Genomic DNA, 15,227 nt, shown 5'->3' with positions numbered 1-15,227 from the left:
TCGCGAGGTTATAATACTTCAAAACTGAAAGTTTAAAACGTTTTATTATACATTTATGTTATATACAATACAAATACATGTTACAGGAACTGATGTTATATATTATCACCCTATAGACTTAATCTTGACTGCTCAATTTCCGCAATTTTGCTTCTTCTACAAGAAGTTATATAAAATGTACAGAATATAATTCAACTTTTCTTAAAACTTTGACTGAAACCCAAGTCATCATAGACTTGACTAAAACTTGTATTTTCCGATAAACAATAGGTCTATTATGACGTAAACCATGTGAGAATAAAACCAAAAGCACAAAAACCTACCCAGGTATTTAATAAGACAAAACGGGGCAATGAAGTATAATTTGTTATTTTGGCTGTTTTATATATTTGGAAATGTTGCTGCTGTCCATTCTCTGCAAAGCCTATCAGGTAACTGAAGAAATTAGTTAAATTAGTAATTTTTATTTCTTACGTATTTATATTTTTACCGCAAAAGGTCGACAAAAGCGTGCGGAATCACCTGGCGAAGATTACAGTACAGCACCAGATGTAATCTACGTTATACAAAGAGCTGGCGTAACGGTTTGTTTTTTATTATGATGAACATAATCAACTTTTTTTCTGAAAGTTCTCTTTATTATTTAGAACTCCGATTTCGCCTATGTGAAGAAATTCATTGGACTTGCGGTGCACAGTTTAACAAGCATATCACCTGGAAAGGCAAATAGCAGATTGGCCATTACCATCTTCACCGCTCTGGCCCAACACCCCATTGATTATACTAACTGCTGTAGAGGCGGAAGGTCAGGGCTGCAAAGGAAAATTAATGAAGTTTCGATGTACAGCGAAGTAGTAATCCGAAAGCTGGATAGAGGAGACCATAGTGACCTCGACCCGAATACGATTGACGTCGGCTATGCACTTCGCGCTATAAGATGTAACCAAATCAAGATAATTATATATATAACAGTAATTCATTCTATCCGTAATTGAATTTTTGAATTTCGTTTTTTTACTAAATCATATTCGTTAGTATTTGTTAAGTGTTTTAAATTATGCCAGTTTAAAGATAATGTTTTTTTTGAGTGAGGTCCTAGGCGAGGCAGGCCAGGGGGTTAGGCAAGAGTTGGTCTATTGTGCCAACACCATACGAAATAAATAACTGACTTTATCCTCGTGTGGCGGGAAAACGACAGTCGTTGAAACACAGGTGTTCATACACCTAGTGTCAGTTTAGGAGTTACCATGTATGTTACTTTTTAGGTGATTATTTTTGAGGAGATTTTTCTATTTTTTTGTGTATTGTTGATAGTCTTGACAAACCATAAGTGACCACTGGACTTGAGCAAGATATGGGTACTAGGTTTACAAAACCTACAGTGACATTTTTATTGCTAGCGAAATACTTGAGGCGGAATGCCGCAAAGCTGAAACCGACTCTGATTGTTCTGGTTGTTAACTTCCAAGCGCCTTATGCAAGCTTTCGACTACTGCTTGATGCTATGGATGAAGTGAAGGCCTGTAAAGAGGAGGGAGCATGGTTGGTTACAATTATAGTGGATCCAATGGAGAATAGGTTTGCTTTGAGACCTACTTAAAATTAAAATGTTTTATAAACAGTTTCTAATTAAGTTCAGAGATTTATAGTGAAACTCACTGCTTGTACGAAATCTCATGCCGACGCAAAAAAGTTTTTATACTCGTTATGTGATTTCAGATCATAATACCAAACTAAAATATCTCACAGGCAACCAAGACTGAAAATAAAAATAGCCCCAAGATCTCATATTCAAGATGAAAGCAGAACAAAAAGAAGTTCGCTTTCAAGAACACAAGAAAGTTTGAGACGACTAAGAGAATTTCTAAGGTGAAAAAATCATTTCCATTTTTTTCTAAGTTATAAAACTCTAAGGTAAAAATTTATTTACCTATTTGTTTGTCGACCATTTGCTTTGCAATGTGCAGTCGTCCGGGACCATTTGACGCGATTGAAGAACCGCATTACCATTACGAACTAATAAAGAAGATTCAGTCAGGAAATGAATCAAACAGAAATGACTTCTTAAAAAGCTTGGCACGAATCCAAACCGCTCGAATAACATCATCTGAATTGTACCACAACCTGGCAGAAACATACGCAGAGGTAAATAGTGACACACTATAGGCCAAGTATCCCAGAAGGTTCGAACATGTTTTATTCTTTTATGGTATACAGTAAAGGGTGGAGGAGAAGGGACATTTTTAAAGCAAATAAAGTTCACATACCCTGATCATGTTTTAAACAATTGACAACGGCCTATGAGAGTTGTGAGGGTTTGGTTTTATATTTTTTTGTATATTCTTTGTGTAAAACCAAATGGAACAGAATGAAGAGGTGTCCCATCTTCCCCCGCCATCATAGATATGCATTATTATCTGTGCTTGACGGGCATTGTGTCATCCGTCATATTTTCCTTGAGCTACGAATCAACTTGCAACTACCGCTGTAATTTAACAGGCAATGGCGAGTCGACCGGAATATGGATTTCGGATTTCTCGATATGCAGATCTCGTGCGTCCTCCAGTGGCACCCACAATTGCGAAACTTTTGGTAAAGGCGATGTCATGGTTTGGAGGTAAAACACTGTACCGGTTGTGTTAGTAGTTTACTCGCTTACCTCGTCTAGCTTCTTTAAAACATCCCAGCGGTTTTATTCCTGCTGCCCGCGCCGATTAATTAACGCTTTTGTTGAGTCGTGTTGCACGCAGCACTTAGTACAGCTGTTTACTTTAGATTTATTATGATGTATTATATCGTTACTATTTGTTTGTAGATATCCGTCGTTTTAGTTTGTTAACCCCAAGTTATAAGTTACTTCATCACACCGGTTTTATGTAGCAACGTTGTACCATTTATTTATTTATTTGTTTTGTAAACAGATGGAGAGGTGAGCGCAACTTGCAAGAATACGAAGCACTTGGTGGCAAAGTCTATTTGGAGCCCAGGTCTTTTCTCCGACGGGAAGTATCCGACCACACTTATGTGTGAGTGGAGAATCAAAGCACGAGCTGGACATAAAGTTCATCTAAGGTTATTTTATACCTGTTTTATAGTTGGATGGGAGGGAAAACGGGACACCTTTAGCACAAAATATCCAAATATCTTGATCGTGTTTTAAACAATTGCAAGCGGTCTGTGGGAGTCGTCAGAATACAATTTTATAAATATGTACTACCAAATGGGGCGAGAAAATAAAATAAAAAAGTGTCCTACTTTTCCACCACCCAATATACAAACTGTTTTAAAACTCGCCCCAATTACGAGTGTCGTCCAGGTTCGATATTTTTAACACGGAAGAAACATTTGACCAAGTCAAAGTTTACGACGCTCACGTTGCCGATGAGGATCAAATTCTAGCGACATTCAGCGGGGACCTCTCTGGAGACCTACCCGAAGTTACAAGCACAGAAGAACTAATGATGGTTGTGTTTCAAACTGATGCCGGTCATGGTGGCCAGGGATTCCGTGGTTTTTGGAAACCAGTGGTTCGGTTTGAAACTATAGATGGTGGGTCATTAAGTTGTAATTTGCATGTAAATTTATTGTATAGTACTGTGGGGTAAGACGGGACACTGTTAGCACACATTTATCCGAATATCCTAATTGTGTTTAAAAAATTAACCACGGTCTACAGGAGTCGAGAAGATACAGTTTTATAATTAATTAAATATTCTTTGTTTACCACCAAATGAGACGAGAAAATAGAATAAAAATGTGTCCCATCTTTCCCCACCCCACTATATGTAAGTTTCAGTATCAAAGGGTTCTCAAAAAGAAAGAAAAAGTCATTTAAATTAAAAATTGTTCTCAGCCTAAATATAGCGGAACATTTTTAGTATAATTATAGTGGAATTCCGTATAAACACCTGAATACGATATAAATAATGAAGTTTTACATGTTGCAGATGCAGAAGTTTTATACTTAGTCGATGTTTCAGCAAGCTTAGAAGGGGATAATTTGGCACCGGTAGGACCCTGGATAAAACTTGCTACCAAGTTTTTCTATTACGCCAACGATAGGTATATTACATTCGCTTAAAGGTTATGGCCACGTATTTTACTTAATTGGTTGTGTATATAGTTCTGACACCAAAAACTTCAAATTTGTGAACTCGAAATTCGGTCTGGTGAAGTTTGATACAACGAAAAAGATCCTAAGTAGCATGGACGTTGATAAATCGAGGGAAGAATTTTACGGAAAACTCGGATTACTGAACAGAACGTTAAGGTCGACCCTTATAGGAGAGGCGCTGGATTTTTCAAGGGAACAGCAATACGAGTAAGGAGTTATGCTTTGGAATTATCAACATATGATACAAGAATATTTTCTGTATTATGTAAAGATCAAGTTGAATAAAAGAAAGTATAGCTGTAGGATAGGGCGGGGGAACATGGGAAACCTTTGGCACATGATGTCCAAATATTCTGATCCTGTTAAACAACTAACAACAGTCTAGGGGAGTCGTGAGGATAAAGTTTATATTTCTTTAAATGTTCTTTGTTTACTACCGAATAGGACGAGGAAATACTCACCCTACTATATATATATATACCTTTTTTACACTCGCATAAAAGGGACAACGAGAATTGTTTTAAAAAACAAAGTGGATCGATTTAAAATGTCGTTTTGTATTTAAGTATTTAAATGTGTTTCAAGGTTGCTGGTAGACCCGAACGAGCAAAAGGAAAATAAAGTAATTTCATCAACAAAGCAAGGAACGGTTGAGATTCCACGTAAGGTTCTCTTCATTTTCAGCGATGCTTATTCTGTAGACGACGTTCGACCTGCTGCAAGACGATTGTGTCAAGCGAACATTATACCAGTGCTGATAGGAATTGGTCGCGTGAACATAAGGGGTCGAGATGACCTTATAAGTTACTGTGGTCTCGCATTTGGAGTAGAAAAACCCGTGCCTGAGGTTATTGAAGAACTAAAGGTAAAGATCGCAAGCATTAAGTTAACAGTTGTGGAAATACCATTTTCATAATCATTTTATAAAGCAAGGTATTATAGTAGAGTGGGGGAAGATGGGATATACCTTTGCACATAATATCCCATATTTCCTATTCGTGTTTTAAGCAACTTACAACGTGTTTTAAGCAAGATGGTTAAAAAAACAGCCAGTACAATTGCATACCATTGGCTTTTTTATTAGATCCACCTTGGTATTATTACAAACGACACGACTCTTCCGCCCCTGCCAACCAAACCAACGTTACCAACCAGACCCAGCACAACGACGACCACAACAACTACAACAACAACTACAACGACCACCACGACAACAACAACTACTACAGGTAACAGTGATGTTAAAAAAGTGAAATTAAAAATAACAATAAAAAAAAAAAAAAACGGTGAAGTGTATAAACTATAAACCAATAAAAAAAGTGTGTAAAACAATAAAAAATGGAAAATTAGTACAAACGTAATAAAATCAAAAAGACATAAAAAAAAGGAAAATATGAAAAAAAAAAATAAAAAAAAAATAAAAGAGTGCCCCGAGTGAGGATCGAACTCACGACCTTGAGATTATGAGACTCACGCGCTGCCTACTGCGCCATCGAGGCATACAATACATACGTAGTCTAATAAAAACCTGTACTAACGTCTGTTTAAACCGGACACGTTTGTTTTCCAGCACCCAAGCCACCTCCACCGCTTCCTGAACCAAGGAAATTCAGCTACGCAGGATTGGCTGGTCTACTAATAGTAATCGGTAAGTTGTTTAAATATACAGTAGGGTGGGAAAAATTGAGACACTTAGGCACATATAGTAGGGTGGGGGAAGATGGGACACTTTTAGCAAATAATATTCGAATATCCTGGTTCCGTTTTAAACAATTAACAACGGTCTGTAGAAGTTGTGAGGATACGGTTTTATTTTATTTTTCTTTGAATGTTCTTTGTATACTACCAAACTGGAAGAGAAAATGGAATTAAAAGGTGTCCCATCTTCTCCCTATATTAGTTAAGGATAATAATCGGTTTGGCACACGCTTTATATAGTACTGAGGATACTGTAGAAAAACTCTTTTTATTTGTGTAGGTTTAATTTGGTGGGCGTAAGAAGAAATTTAAAATAATGTTCCAAATTGCCTCATGTCCCACTTTACCCTATGCTCTACTATAGTTTACATATATGTAACATACTACGCCGCACTAAGTGATGTATTTGGATGTGTAATCGCAAAAAAGGTTTACTGAATGGTTGGAGCTAAAAGGAAAGTTGAGAAGCAATCATATGTGGACATATATAGTAATGTTTTGAAACTTTTTTCAGGATTCATCGAAAGTGTGACACTTGGAACGCTAATGTATTATCATATTTGCCTGTCTGGTGGCTTGTATCCTCGACCAACGGACTCAGATGTTTCTGTATTTGTACCAGGCCAAGATTCGGAGGAAGAGGTTTTTTGTTTTCGTATTCGATGCAAAAGATTTTCCCGTCCATAATGTTTAGTTTCTTACACGTATGGTAGGATGGGAGAATATGGGACACCTACGTCACTTAACGTCCATATCCTAATCGTGTTTTAAACAATTAACGGTTTATGGGTGTCATCGGGATTAGTTTTACAATTCCTTGAAAGTTCTTTGTTTCACCAAATTGGATGAGAAAATAAAATGAAAAAGTATCCCATCTTCTCCCACCTTACCAAAATACGTTGTGCATAAAAGAAAACTTCAAGTTACCTTCCTACACAAATTTAAGTAGTTTGCCATTTATAACAAGTCTGACATCGTTAACATATCTTGTAATGTGAACATGGGGCATTTTAAACAGGATTTTAAATCAAAGTTTCATGAAAATATCCTTACAGTAACTATATTTTTTATCATTCGTATTTACTATCAACATAGTTAAGTTGTGAAATTTTTTTTTTTTTGCAGATTAAAGGAAACTCAAACACATCAAAGTTATCTCAAGCAACAAAAAAGAGGCGTTACAAATACCCGACGGTGGTCAACAGTTTCTTTACAAGGCACTCAGCCAAATCTAAGACAGATATCGTTAAGCCTTCATCAAAAATGACAAATCTAAACCGAAAGTGTTGTGGGGCTTCAACGGCAAATTTTTAATGCACTGATGAAGTACCATTAAAGTTGGTCTTGCCTAGTGCTTGCCCTCATAAACCGTGTCATTCATGCAAACAAAAGGCGCAGGCATACTTGGTTGTGAGATTAATAATTTGCGATTTTGGAATAATCGACAACACGTTAAACAAAGCGGTCGTATACTAGCATGTACGCAAACATCCCTACATAATGAAGGGGCGTTCAACTGCTCGGAGTTCAGAAACTTCTTGCATTTAAGGCGAATGATTAATATGTGTTACGAAATCAGGAAAGTGTTCATTAATATTTTAAAAGAACTTTGAAAAAGTTTTTTGTTAGGATGAAGGTATTATAGTATAAATTTTCATTTTGCAAGGAAAAAAAACTCATCTTGCTTTATTGGTTTATCCAAAAGTATGGGTTATCAGTTAAAACATAAAATACCCTTACTATAGTTTTCCTAAAAAAAATTTAACAAAAATTAACTTCGTAAAACGTAGCTTTTTAAGTTACGCATTTCAGAACTATTTTCTTAGGTCGGGCGATTTGCAGCACCGTTAATAACCTGACTGTTCATTAATGATCAACTAGCATCAGGAGTTAGAGCTATTGCAGTAAAATGAAGTTTAAGAGTATTTTTGGATATACTTTGGCAATTCTTTTTTGTGGTGGCGTCATTGCTACCATACTATCTATTATGATGACATCAGAATCATCTTCTGAGCCATCAGTTACGACAGCAACCGAAAAAACGACAACTCTTCCAAACGAAGCTACATTGCCACCTGTAGAACCTACTACTACTCCTCCTCCTACGGAAATGACGACAACGCTACCAGTGGAAGTGACGACAGCGCCGCCAGCGGAAACGACGACAACGACACCAGCGGAAACGACGACAACGACACCAATGGAAACGACGACAACGACACCAGCAAAAACGACGACAACTACACCAGCGGGAACGACGACAACGCCACCAGCGGGAACGACGACAGTACCATCAACTGGTGCGACGACAACTACACCAGCGGCAACGACGACAACGACACCAACGGAAACGACGACAACGACACCAGCGAAAACGACGACAACTACACCAGCGGGAACGACGACAACGCCACCAGCGGAAACGACGACAGTACCATCAACTGGTGCGACGACAACGGCACCAGCGGCAACGACGACAACGACACCAACGACACCAGCGGAAACGACAACAGCACCATCAACTGGTACGACGACAACGTCACCGGGGGAAACGACGACAGTCCCTACAACGGAAGTGACGACAGTACCTACAACGGAAGTGACGACAACCCAGACTACAGGGGTGACAACAACTACCGCATCATCGTTGGCAGGAGATTTTGTTTATGTACAAAGTAAGAGGACATTTTGGAAGCGGTTTACCTTATTCGTTTTTTTTATATTTTTTTCACTTTTTTTCATATGTGGCTGATAATTTGGATAACCCATTAGTGGTCACTGGGTTGGAGAAATTACCGTTAAGCGTTTTTCCCAAGGACACATACGCGTTATTCGTTTTACTTTAATTTGTGAGTTATAAGTTATCATGTGGCGCTTTGTATATGAAAATGAGGGAAGATAATGAAAACATTTTTATAATGCAGCAACTGCGGGTAAATTGAGAGGGAAAAAGACAGAGCAAGGTACAGCATTATTCCATGGTGTCCCGTTCAGCAGGGCACCAGTGGGTGATAACAGGTGGACAAAGCCTGAAAAGCCAACAGCCCTGCCATACGCAGAGGGGGATTACTACGACGCTACACACGCAAGAGCAGGCTGCCCGCAACTCTGTGAACTGCCATCGCCGCAATACGTATGCCCTGACCAGGTAAGCATTAATGCAGCATTGCCTAGTTGTATTTTCAGGTGCTTATTCCACGACTTTTGAATGTAAAAGATCTTCTTTTAATTTTTTTTTACTTGAAATCACAAAATATATTTTGATACACCAACGGCCGGCGCACTGTCAAAAAATGCCGAAACTTTAAAATGATTTTTATTACAGATTGACGAAGACTGTCTCCACTTAGCGGTCTACCTACCAAGTCGACTAACTAAAGTTACAAATACGACAGATGGTGAATATTTTGAAATGATAGACAACATCGAAATCGCAAACCTATCAGTTATGGTCTTCTTTTACGGCGGAGCGTTTACAGCTGGTGCAAACGGTGTTCTACTATATGATGCGAGGTTTATTGCGGAAAAGGGAGACGTGGTTGTTGTCGTCCCTAACTACCGGTGAGTGCACTTCTTTTTTGATCAAACCATTTGTTCAGTAACTTTAAAAAAATCAGTAACTTTTTGATCAAACAATTCGTTTAGTAATCATCAAAAACAATTTCAGTAACGTTTTGTTCAAACAATTTGTTCAGTAACCATCAAACAAATTTTCAGTAACCATCAAACAAATTGTCAGTAACTTTTGTTTAAGCAATTTGTTCAGTAACTGTCACCTTTGTCAATTGCTGGTTTTGTTTTAAGAGTGGGGCCTTTCGGGTTCTTCTATCAAGACACCGGAGATACGGACGCAGTGTTAGGAAACTTCGGTATATGGGATCAAATCAAAGCATTGGAATGGGTGCAAGAAAATATACAGAGTTTTGGTGGAAATAAGAAGTCGGTAAGCCGCTTTGTACAAACAGTATATAAGCTTGCAACAACTTGGTTTGTAGAAAACACAAGTAAGAAAGTAGGGTGGGGGAAGATAGAACCTGTTCATTTCTATTTTTTCGTCCCATTTGATAATAAACCAAGAACACTCAAGGAACTATAAAACCGTATTCTCACGACTCCCATTGAACGTTGGTAATTGTTCAGGATATTAGAATATTGTGCTAAAGGTGTCCTGATGTCTCCCCTAAACTAGTAAATAATGTAACAATTCTAGGTTACACTGTTCGGCCAAAGTGCAGGCGCACAGAGTATTGCTGTACACATGGTGAACAATTATAGCGAACCTCTATTCCACGGAGCAATACTGGAAAGCAACCCGTTTGGAATCACGTACAAAAACAAAACAGAAGCTCAAGATATTGCTGATAAATTCGCCAAACACATGGGCTGCAGGTGCCAATTGTCTTGTTAAAGTTTTGTCGTCAGCCTGATGCATAATATAATTGTTTAAACAGAGACGAGGCAACTACTGCTGTCGACGCATTAGCATGCATGAAAAGTAAAACGATGGAAGAGACATTGGCCGCACTCAGAAACTTCAGTATTGTGAATCAGATAAACCCAAACTCTTTAACTCAAGTCTTTGAACCGTGGGCTCCCGTGTTGGACGAAGATTTGTTGAATGAACATCCTTACTACACATTTTTAAAGGTATTTACCAGGCGCGTGTATATATACACATGATCTTGCATGCGGGTACCAAAAATCTTGCATAGAGATTTTAGAATTTTTCTTAAATCGATGTCAATATGTTTCAGTTAGAATCAAACAAATAAAAATTACAGCAAACGCTAACTGTATAACGTTTAAACCAGGGCAATAACCACGACAAACCGATGATAATGGGATTCGCAAAAGACGAAGGGATGTTTTTTATTCTTCAAATATTCCCTGAAAAATCTGAAACGTTAAAAACGTACGATCTACTCATGAAATTAATGTTTGGAGATAATTATACAGACGTGAAAGAACACTATCCTCCCGAGGTGAGTGCATCAAAGTGATCAATTATAAAATAAATCGATTATACATTTTATATGTATGTAGATTTAAAACACTATACAACGGACGGTTCCTAGACTGAAATATATGCAAATCAAACATTGTGCCCAATTGACCCTTATATACCAATAAAAATAAAATTTTAATTCAACCCAGCATGTATTTATATCGAACGTATATGCGTCGGTTCTATAAAGCAAGGCTGATAACGCTGCTTGTAAACGATATTTATTACCATATATATAGTGTGGAAAATTGAGAAACTCAGAATGTGACAACAGAAACCCGATGGACGATTTAGTGACGGACTATCTTTTTACATGCCCGAGCCGCCGAGTAATGAATGCAGATGCTTCTTCCAATAACGTGTGGTGGTACATGTTCAATCAGACTTGGTCTTTTCCGGTAAGAACGAAGCCTGAGTCCGAGTCCGAGTCCGCGTACACAGCAGTACCTGTGTAGTTTTTAGCTACAACTAAACAAACCAAAAATATAGAATTGCAGCTTTAAAATAAGGATAGATAGAGTATATAGTTCAAATTACTATAAACATGTTTAGGCTTTTAAACCAACTCATACATTTTTACAAAGCTACGCTTTATATTCTTTAATACTGAGCAACATAAACTAAAAAGAGAAAACTTCTTTATACACATTATATGTTACTAATTTAACTTAACAGGAGTTCTGGGAAAATTACACCAAGTGCTACGACCTCGTGTGCCATTCTGCTGAACTGCCTTACTTATTTGACGTGGACAAACTAACTGATTTATCCTTTACCGATGAGGAACAAGTACTTGCGAACAACATCATTAAGTACTGGAGCAACTTTGCTAAATCCGGGAACCCGAACCGAATGAGCAGGGATTCCCCTATCACGGTAATTCCTTTTTATTCTTATTTGTGACGTTTATGTAACTCGCATATTGCCCACCACGCGAGTATAAACAGGCTTTAGAGGCTTGGTAGGAAACAAAGAACATTCAAAGAACTACAAAACCGTACCCTCACGACTCCCACAAAGCGTGTTTATTAGTTAAAACACGATCGGAATATTTGGCATAATGTGCCAAAGGTGTCTCGTCTTACCCCACAGTACTAAATAGCCTATACTTTGCGTTCCTAAACATTTAAAAATTTCAACATTCACTTTCGTCGTCATGTTACTGAAAATATTGTGGCATAACTTCTACAGACCACAGAATACTGGCCAACCCTGTTCGAAACTGAAGGCCACTACAGCTCGCTCCAGATCAGCACATCTCAACTTTCAGTGTTGACCGACTACGTTTCAAACCAATGTGATTTTTTTGATGAGTTGGACTTATATTTGAAGGACGACTTCAAGTTGGGTATTCGTCCAACTGAGCTACGAGCTGCTATTCGATCAGAGGGCGAAAATATCAACAAGTTCAAAACTGTTTAAAAAACTTGATATGCAATTATTAATTCTTTATATTATAGTATGGTGGGGTAAGATGATACATGTTTTCTTTTTTTCTTGTCCCACTTGTTGGTAAACAAAAAATATTTACAGAAATTTATAACCGTAGTCCGCGACTTTAAAAAAGCGTTGTTTATTGTTGAAACCACAAAATGTGACTTTAAAGTGCTGGCGGTACCCATCTTACCCCACAGTACCACATTCAATGAAAATATTTCGTTTTTAAGTTTTAATTAAACTTCTAAATGACAAAGACAGGTACAGAACGCTCTACAAAAAACAAGAGTTCTTGTATAAAAAGTTAATTCGAATTTTAGCAGTGAAATGATAGATTAATTTTTTCAACGTAAAATGATTTGTTAAAAATGCCCCAACTGTGCATAAAGAACAAACAATGTTTGAAGTTTCTTATGCAAATTCGTTTAGTTACTTGGGCTGTCTTATAAAGAAGTTTCTCATAAAAAGCGAAATAGACCGACAAAAGTTCCGTATTAACGAATTTATCAATTTATTTTCGACGCTATTATTGTTTGTTTTCCTGACACGATAATAAACAAAGAAATTAAACTAAGACTTCTTAAACTTATTAAGTCCATTTTCATTGTTGTTATTTCCGTCTCAGAAACACAACAATGCTCATGAGTCGAAGCAAAAACAATAGTCATCTATTTCCAACGAGGCTGCATTGTCTACGTCACAATGTAAACTAATTATTGCTGCGTACAGACAACCCGTGACCGCGGAAATGGAGATGTTCTGGAATTCAGCCAGTTTGTTATTTCCTAATCATGTGTTTCCGCTGCGCATAATGGCAATGTTGTGTGAAGTATTGGTTGAGGGTTTCAGGTATTTGCGACAAAAAAAGTATATCTTTATGTATTAAGTTTTAAAGACGCCGCCTGATAGACACTAATTCTGTTTTGAATTAGAGGCGGACCAACGTCTTACGGCGCAGGGAAAACGTTGCGGTCCACCTGAGACCCGGAGAAACTAAACGCTAAGAGTTTCTGATAAAAGTAGAAAAAAAGAGAATATTTCCGATCGAAAAATCGCAACGTCAGTCAAGCCGCCATGGCGCCATGTCGCTCACCTTGTTGTCAGCTCCGTTCCGCTCTGCTGCGTTCCAACGCAAAGAAGGCGACGTCACCCACTGCCGAATATAACATTACTTCTAACAGCGGAGGGTCTTCTTTGACTAGATGGAACTTCAGTCGTTTTTGTCGCGATCATTTCTTCGCTGCTGTAGACTTAGTTTATTGCAGCTTCTTTTGTGTAGTAGTTTTAGTTACAGCCATCGTGTTCGGCCTCGAAGAATAGCGGCGCTTTTCTCTCAAATCGTTATCTCCGTACACTAATTCGCCAACGAGCTGGTAATGGGCGGTAACGGCTTTTGCGTCAGAGATAAATTTATTAATCACCCGAAAGCGTAGTAGGTTAGATGTGTTTTAGTACTACCTACTACGTTTACTCGAGTTGAACTGCAGGTGGTCTGGCGTACGTGCATTTGATCTGTACGCGGCTTAGTGTTAAGGCAGGCGAAAGCGAGTTCATGGAATGGATCCAGCGGTTTGCTCTGATTTGCGGCCATTTTTGTATACAGCACCAAAGCTGCCGGCCATTAGTGGTATATTATGCGGAACCTCTAAGTCTAATAGCAAGTACGGCAGAAAAAGTTCCATTAGTGGCAGGGTCGGTCTAGACTTCACTTGAGTCTTCCCGGCAAAGTTCAAGTAATAAATCCTGTTACAGACTAATTGATGATGGCCAAGCACGGCTTACCGCAAAACCGATTTTCTTCCGACGTTTTTTTCGATATTCCTTGCCGAGGGTTTGTATGTTTTTTTTTCAGGAAAACGCAGATAAATAAATGGCGGGTAACGTCGGTAAATTCGTGGAAACGCTCTGTTTGTACTTTGCCATAAAAACTAAAAAAAAATCAGTTCGAAGCGACGCGCTATTGTAGACTGTTTAAAGTTCATTATCGCGATGGGAGACCTGTGTACTCAGTAATCGTCGATTCTACCTTTGTATAACCACGCACACTCACGTGGAGTCTTTCAGTTACCTGAAGGAAGTGAGCGCTTGATCGACGTTGATCTAATCCGATTTAATGCGGTGACGTCAGCGACGAAGTCGTCGCTATTAAGAGATTTTCTTACCGTCGATGAATTCGGTGCCCCGCTTTCAAGTCTGGTGGTTACGGAAACGGCTTGTGGGAGATATCAGGTAATTTGTGTACAGTTCGGCGCCACCGGGGCAACAACGTAACTCATTTTACTGAAGCTTGTCCAACGTGAGTGTGGTTGCAGGACACGGGTTTTGTTTGCGCTGTAATCTCATACATTTTCAGAAAAAACCTGTATTGGAGCTTTTTATAAAAATACGCTGTCCACATATGCTTTGTAACGTTTAAAACTTTTTGAAATTGATCGTATACGGAACTCCTCATTATTGTTGCAGGGCTGTTTACCGAAATTTTGTATCGAAACGATCATTTCCTCGAGATCACGACGATGCAGTCATTAAGTTATTTCGACGCCACTCCGCTAAAGTGATGGACCGGATAGAACAGACCGACGCCAGATCATTGTAGTGATAGCATCGCTCGAGGAATTTAGCGCTAAACGGCTGTAAACGAAACGGCGATGTCTGGTTTGTTTTCGCTCGAATGTAATGCTCGTTTCCGAGGTGACAGCGGCACTTATACCGGCGCTGGCAGGGGATTCAATTTACCGTAACCCGATTTCGATTCGTCGCGTGACCGGGGTATTTAAGGGGGTGCGCACTTGCATCTTGAAAATGTGGTTTCTCGCTGAGATTTGTTGAATCGTGAGCGTCTAGAGAGGTTAGAGAAGGTTCAGTGAAGATCGGGGACCCAGACGCGACGCGCCTCGCTTTGTTTGTGCGAAATATCTGAGTGGCGCCATGGGTTTGCACAAGCAGTAGGTACAAATCGTGGGCCTCGTTCAA

The 15,227-nt window shown here is 38.7% G+C and overlaps 3 protein-coding genes and 1 non-coding gene across 5 annotated transcripts in view; 3 read left to right on the top strand and 1 right to left on the bottom strand.

Moving 5' to 3' along the window:
- The window catches only part of LOC149740506 (bone morphogenetic protein 7-like), a 60,018-nt gene that overhangs the window by 38,919 nt on the left and 5,872 nt on the right, over positions 1–15,227 (top strand). The window contains exon 1 of one of the 2 annotated variants that reach the window (XM_089871974.1): positions 12,919–14,483. The exons of the other annotated variant lie outside the window; for it this stretch is intronic. The gene's annotated coding sequence lies outside the window, so the exon portion shown is untranslated. Of the gene's footprint in view, positions 1–12,918; positions 14,484–15,227 lie in introns of those variants that run through there. 2 annotated transcript variants of the gene reach the window in all.
- Positions 325–7,180, top strand: LOC149740508 (uncharacterized). The gene is made up of 15 exons (XM_089872000.1): positions 325–431; positions 499–939; positions 1,401–1,578; positions 1,750–1,869; positions 1,968–2,145; positions 2,500–2,617; positions 2,922–3,072; positions 3,317–3,549; positions 3,948–4,062; positions 4,124–4,321; positions 4,700–4,979; positions 5,199–5,343; positions 5,685–5,762; positions 6,327–6,454; positions 6,938–7,180. Exons 2-15 carry the CDS (start codon positions 840–842, stop codon positions 7,124–7,126), a joined length of 2,211 nt encoding a protein of 736 aa, XP_089728126.1. The 5' UTR covers positions 325–431; positions 499–839; the 3' UTR covers positions 7,127–7,180.
- On the bottom strand, positions 5,541–5,613 carry Trnam-cau (transfer RNA methionine (anticodon CAU)). The gene has a single exon. It is a non-coding gene; the product is annotated as a tRNA-Met (tRNA).
- On the top strand, positions 9,141–12,778 carry LOC149740507 (crystal protein-like). The gene is made up of 8 exons (XM_089871985.1): positions 9,141–9,373; positions 9,617–9,755; positions 10,023–10,201; positions 10,264–10,459; positions 10,624–10,794; positions 11,057–11,215; positions 11,493–11,693; positions 12,009–12,778. Exons 1-8 carry the CDS (start codon positions 9,225–9,227, stop codon positions 12,237–12,239), a joined length of 1,425 nt encoding a protein of 474 aa, XP_089728111.1. The 5' UTR covers positions 9,141–9,224; the 3' UTR covers positions 12,240–12,778.

Source organism: Ciona robusta, chromosome 2, assembly GCF_009617815.1.
Source record: "Ciona robusta chromosome 2, ASM961781v2".
NCBI lineage: Eukaryota > Metazoa > Chordata > Ascidiacea > Phlebobranchia > Cionidae > Ciona > Ciona robusta.
This window is presented reverse-complemented; position numbering and strand designations above follow the sequence as displayed.

Coding starts and splice junctions, on each gene's coding strand:
- LOC149740508 (XM_089872000.1), top strand. CDS start 840: ATGTACAGCGAAGTAGTAATCCGAAAGCTGGATAGAGGAGACCATAGT. Junction 940..1,400: donor TGCACTTCGCGCTATAAGAT/GTAACCAAATCA, acceptor TTTTATTGCTAG/CGAAATACTTGAGGCGGAAT. Junction 1,579..1,749: donor GTGGATCCAATGGAGAATAG/GTTTGCTTTGAG, acceptor AATATCTCACAG/GCAACCAAGACTGAAAATAA.
- LOC149740507 (XM_089871985.1), top strand. CDS start 9,225: ATGATAGACAACATCGAAATCGCAAACCTATCAGTTATGGTCTTCTTT. Junction 9,374..9,616: donor GTTGTCGTCCCTAACTACCG/GTGAGTGCACTT, acceptor TTTTGTTTTAAG/AGTGGGGCCTTTCGGGTTCT. Junction 11,694..12,008: donor GCAGGGATTCCCCTATCACG/GTAATTCCTTTT, acceptor TAACTTCTACAG/ACCACAGAATACTGGCCAAC.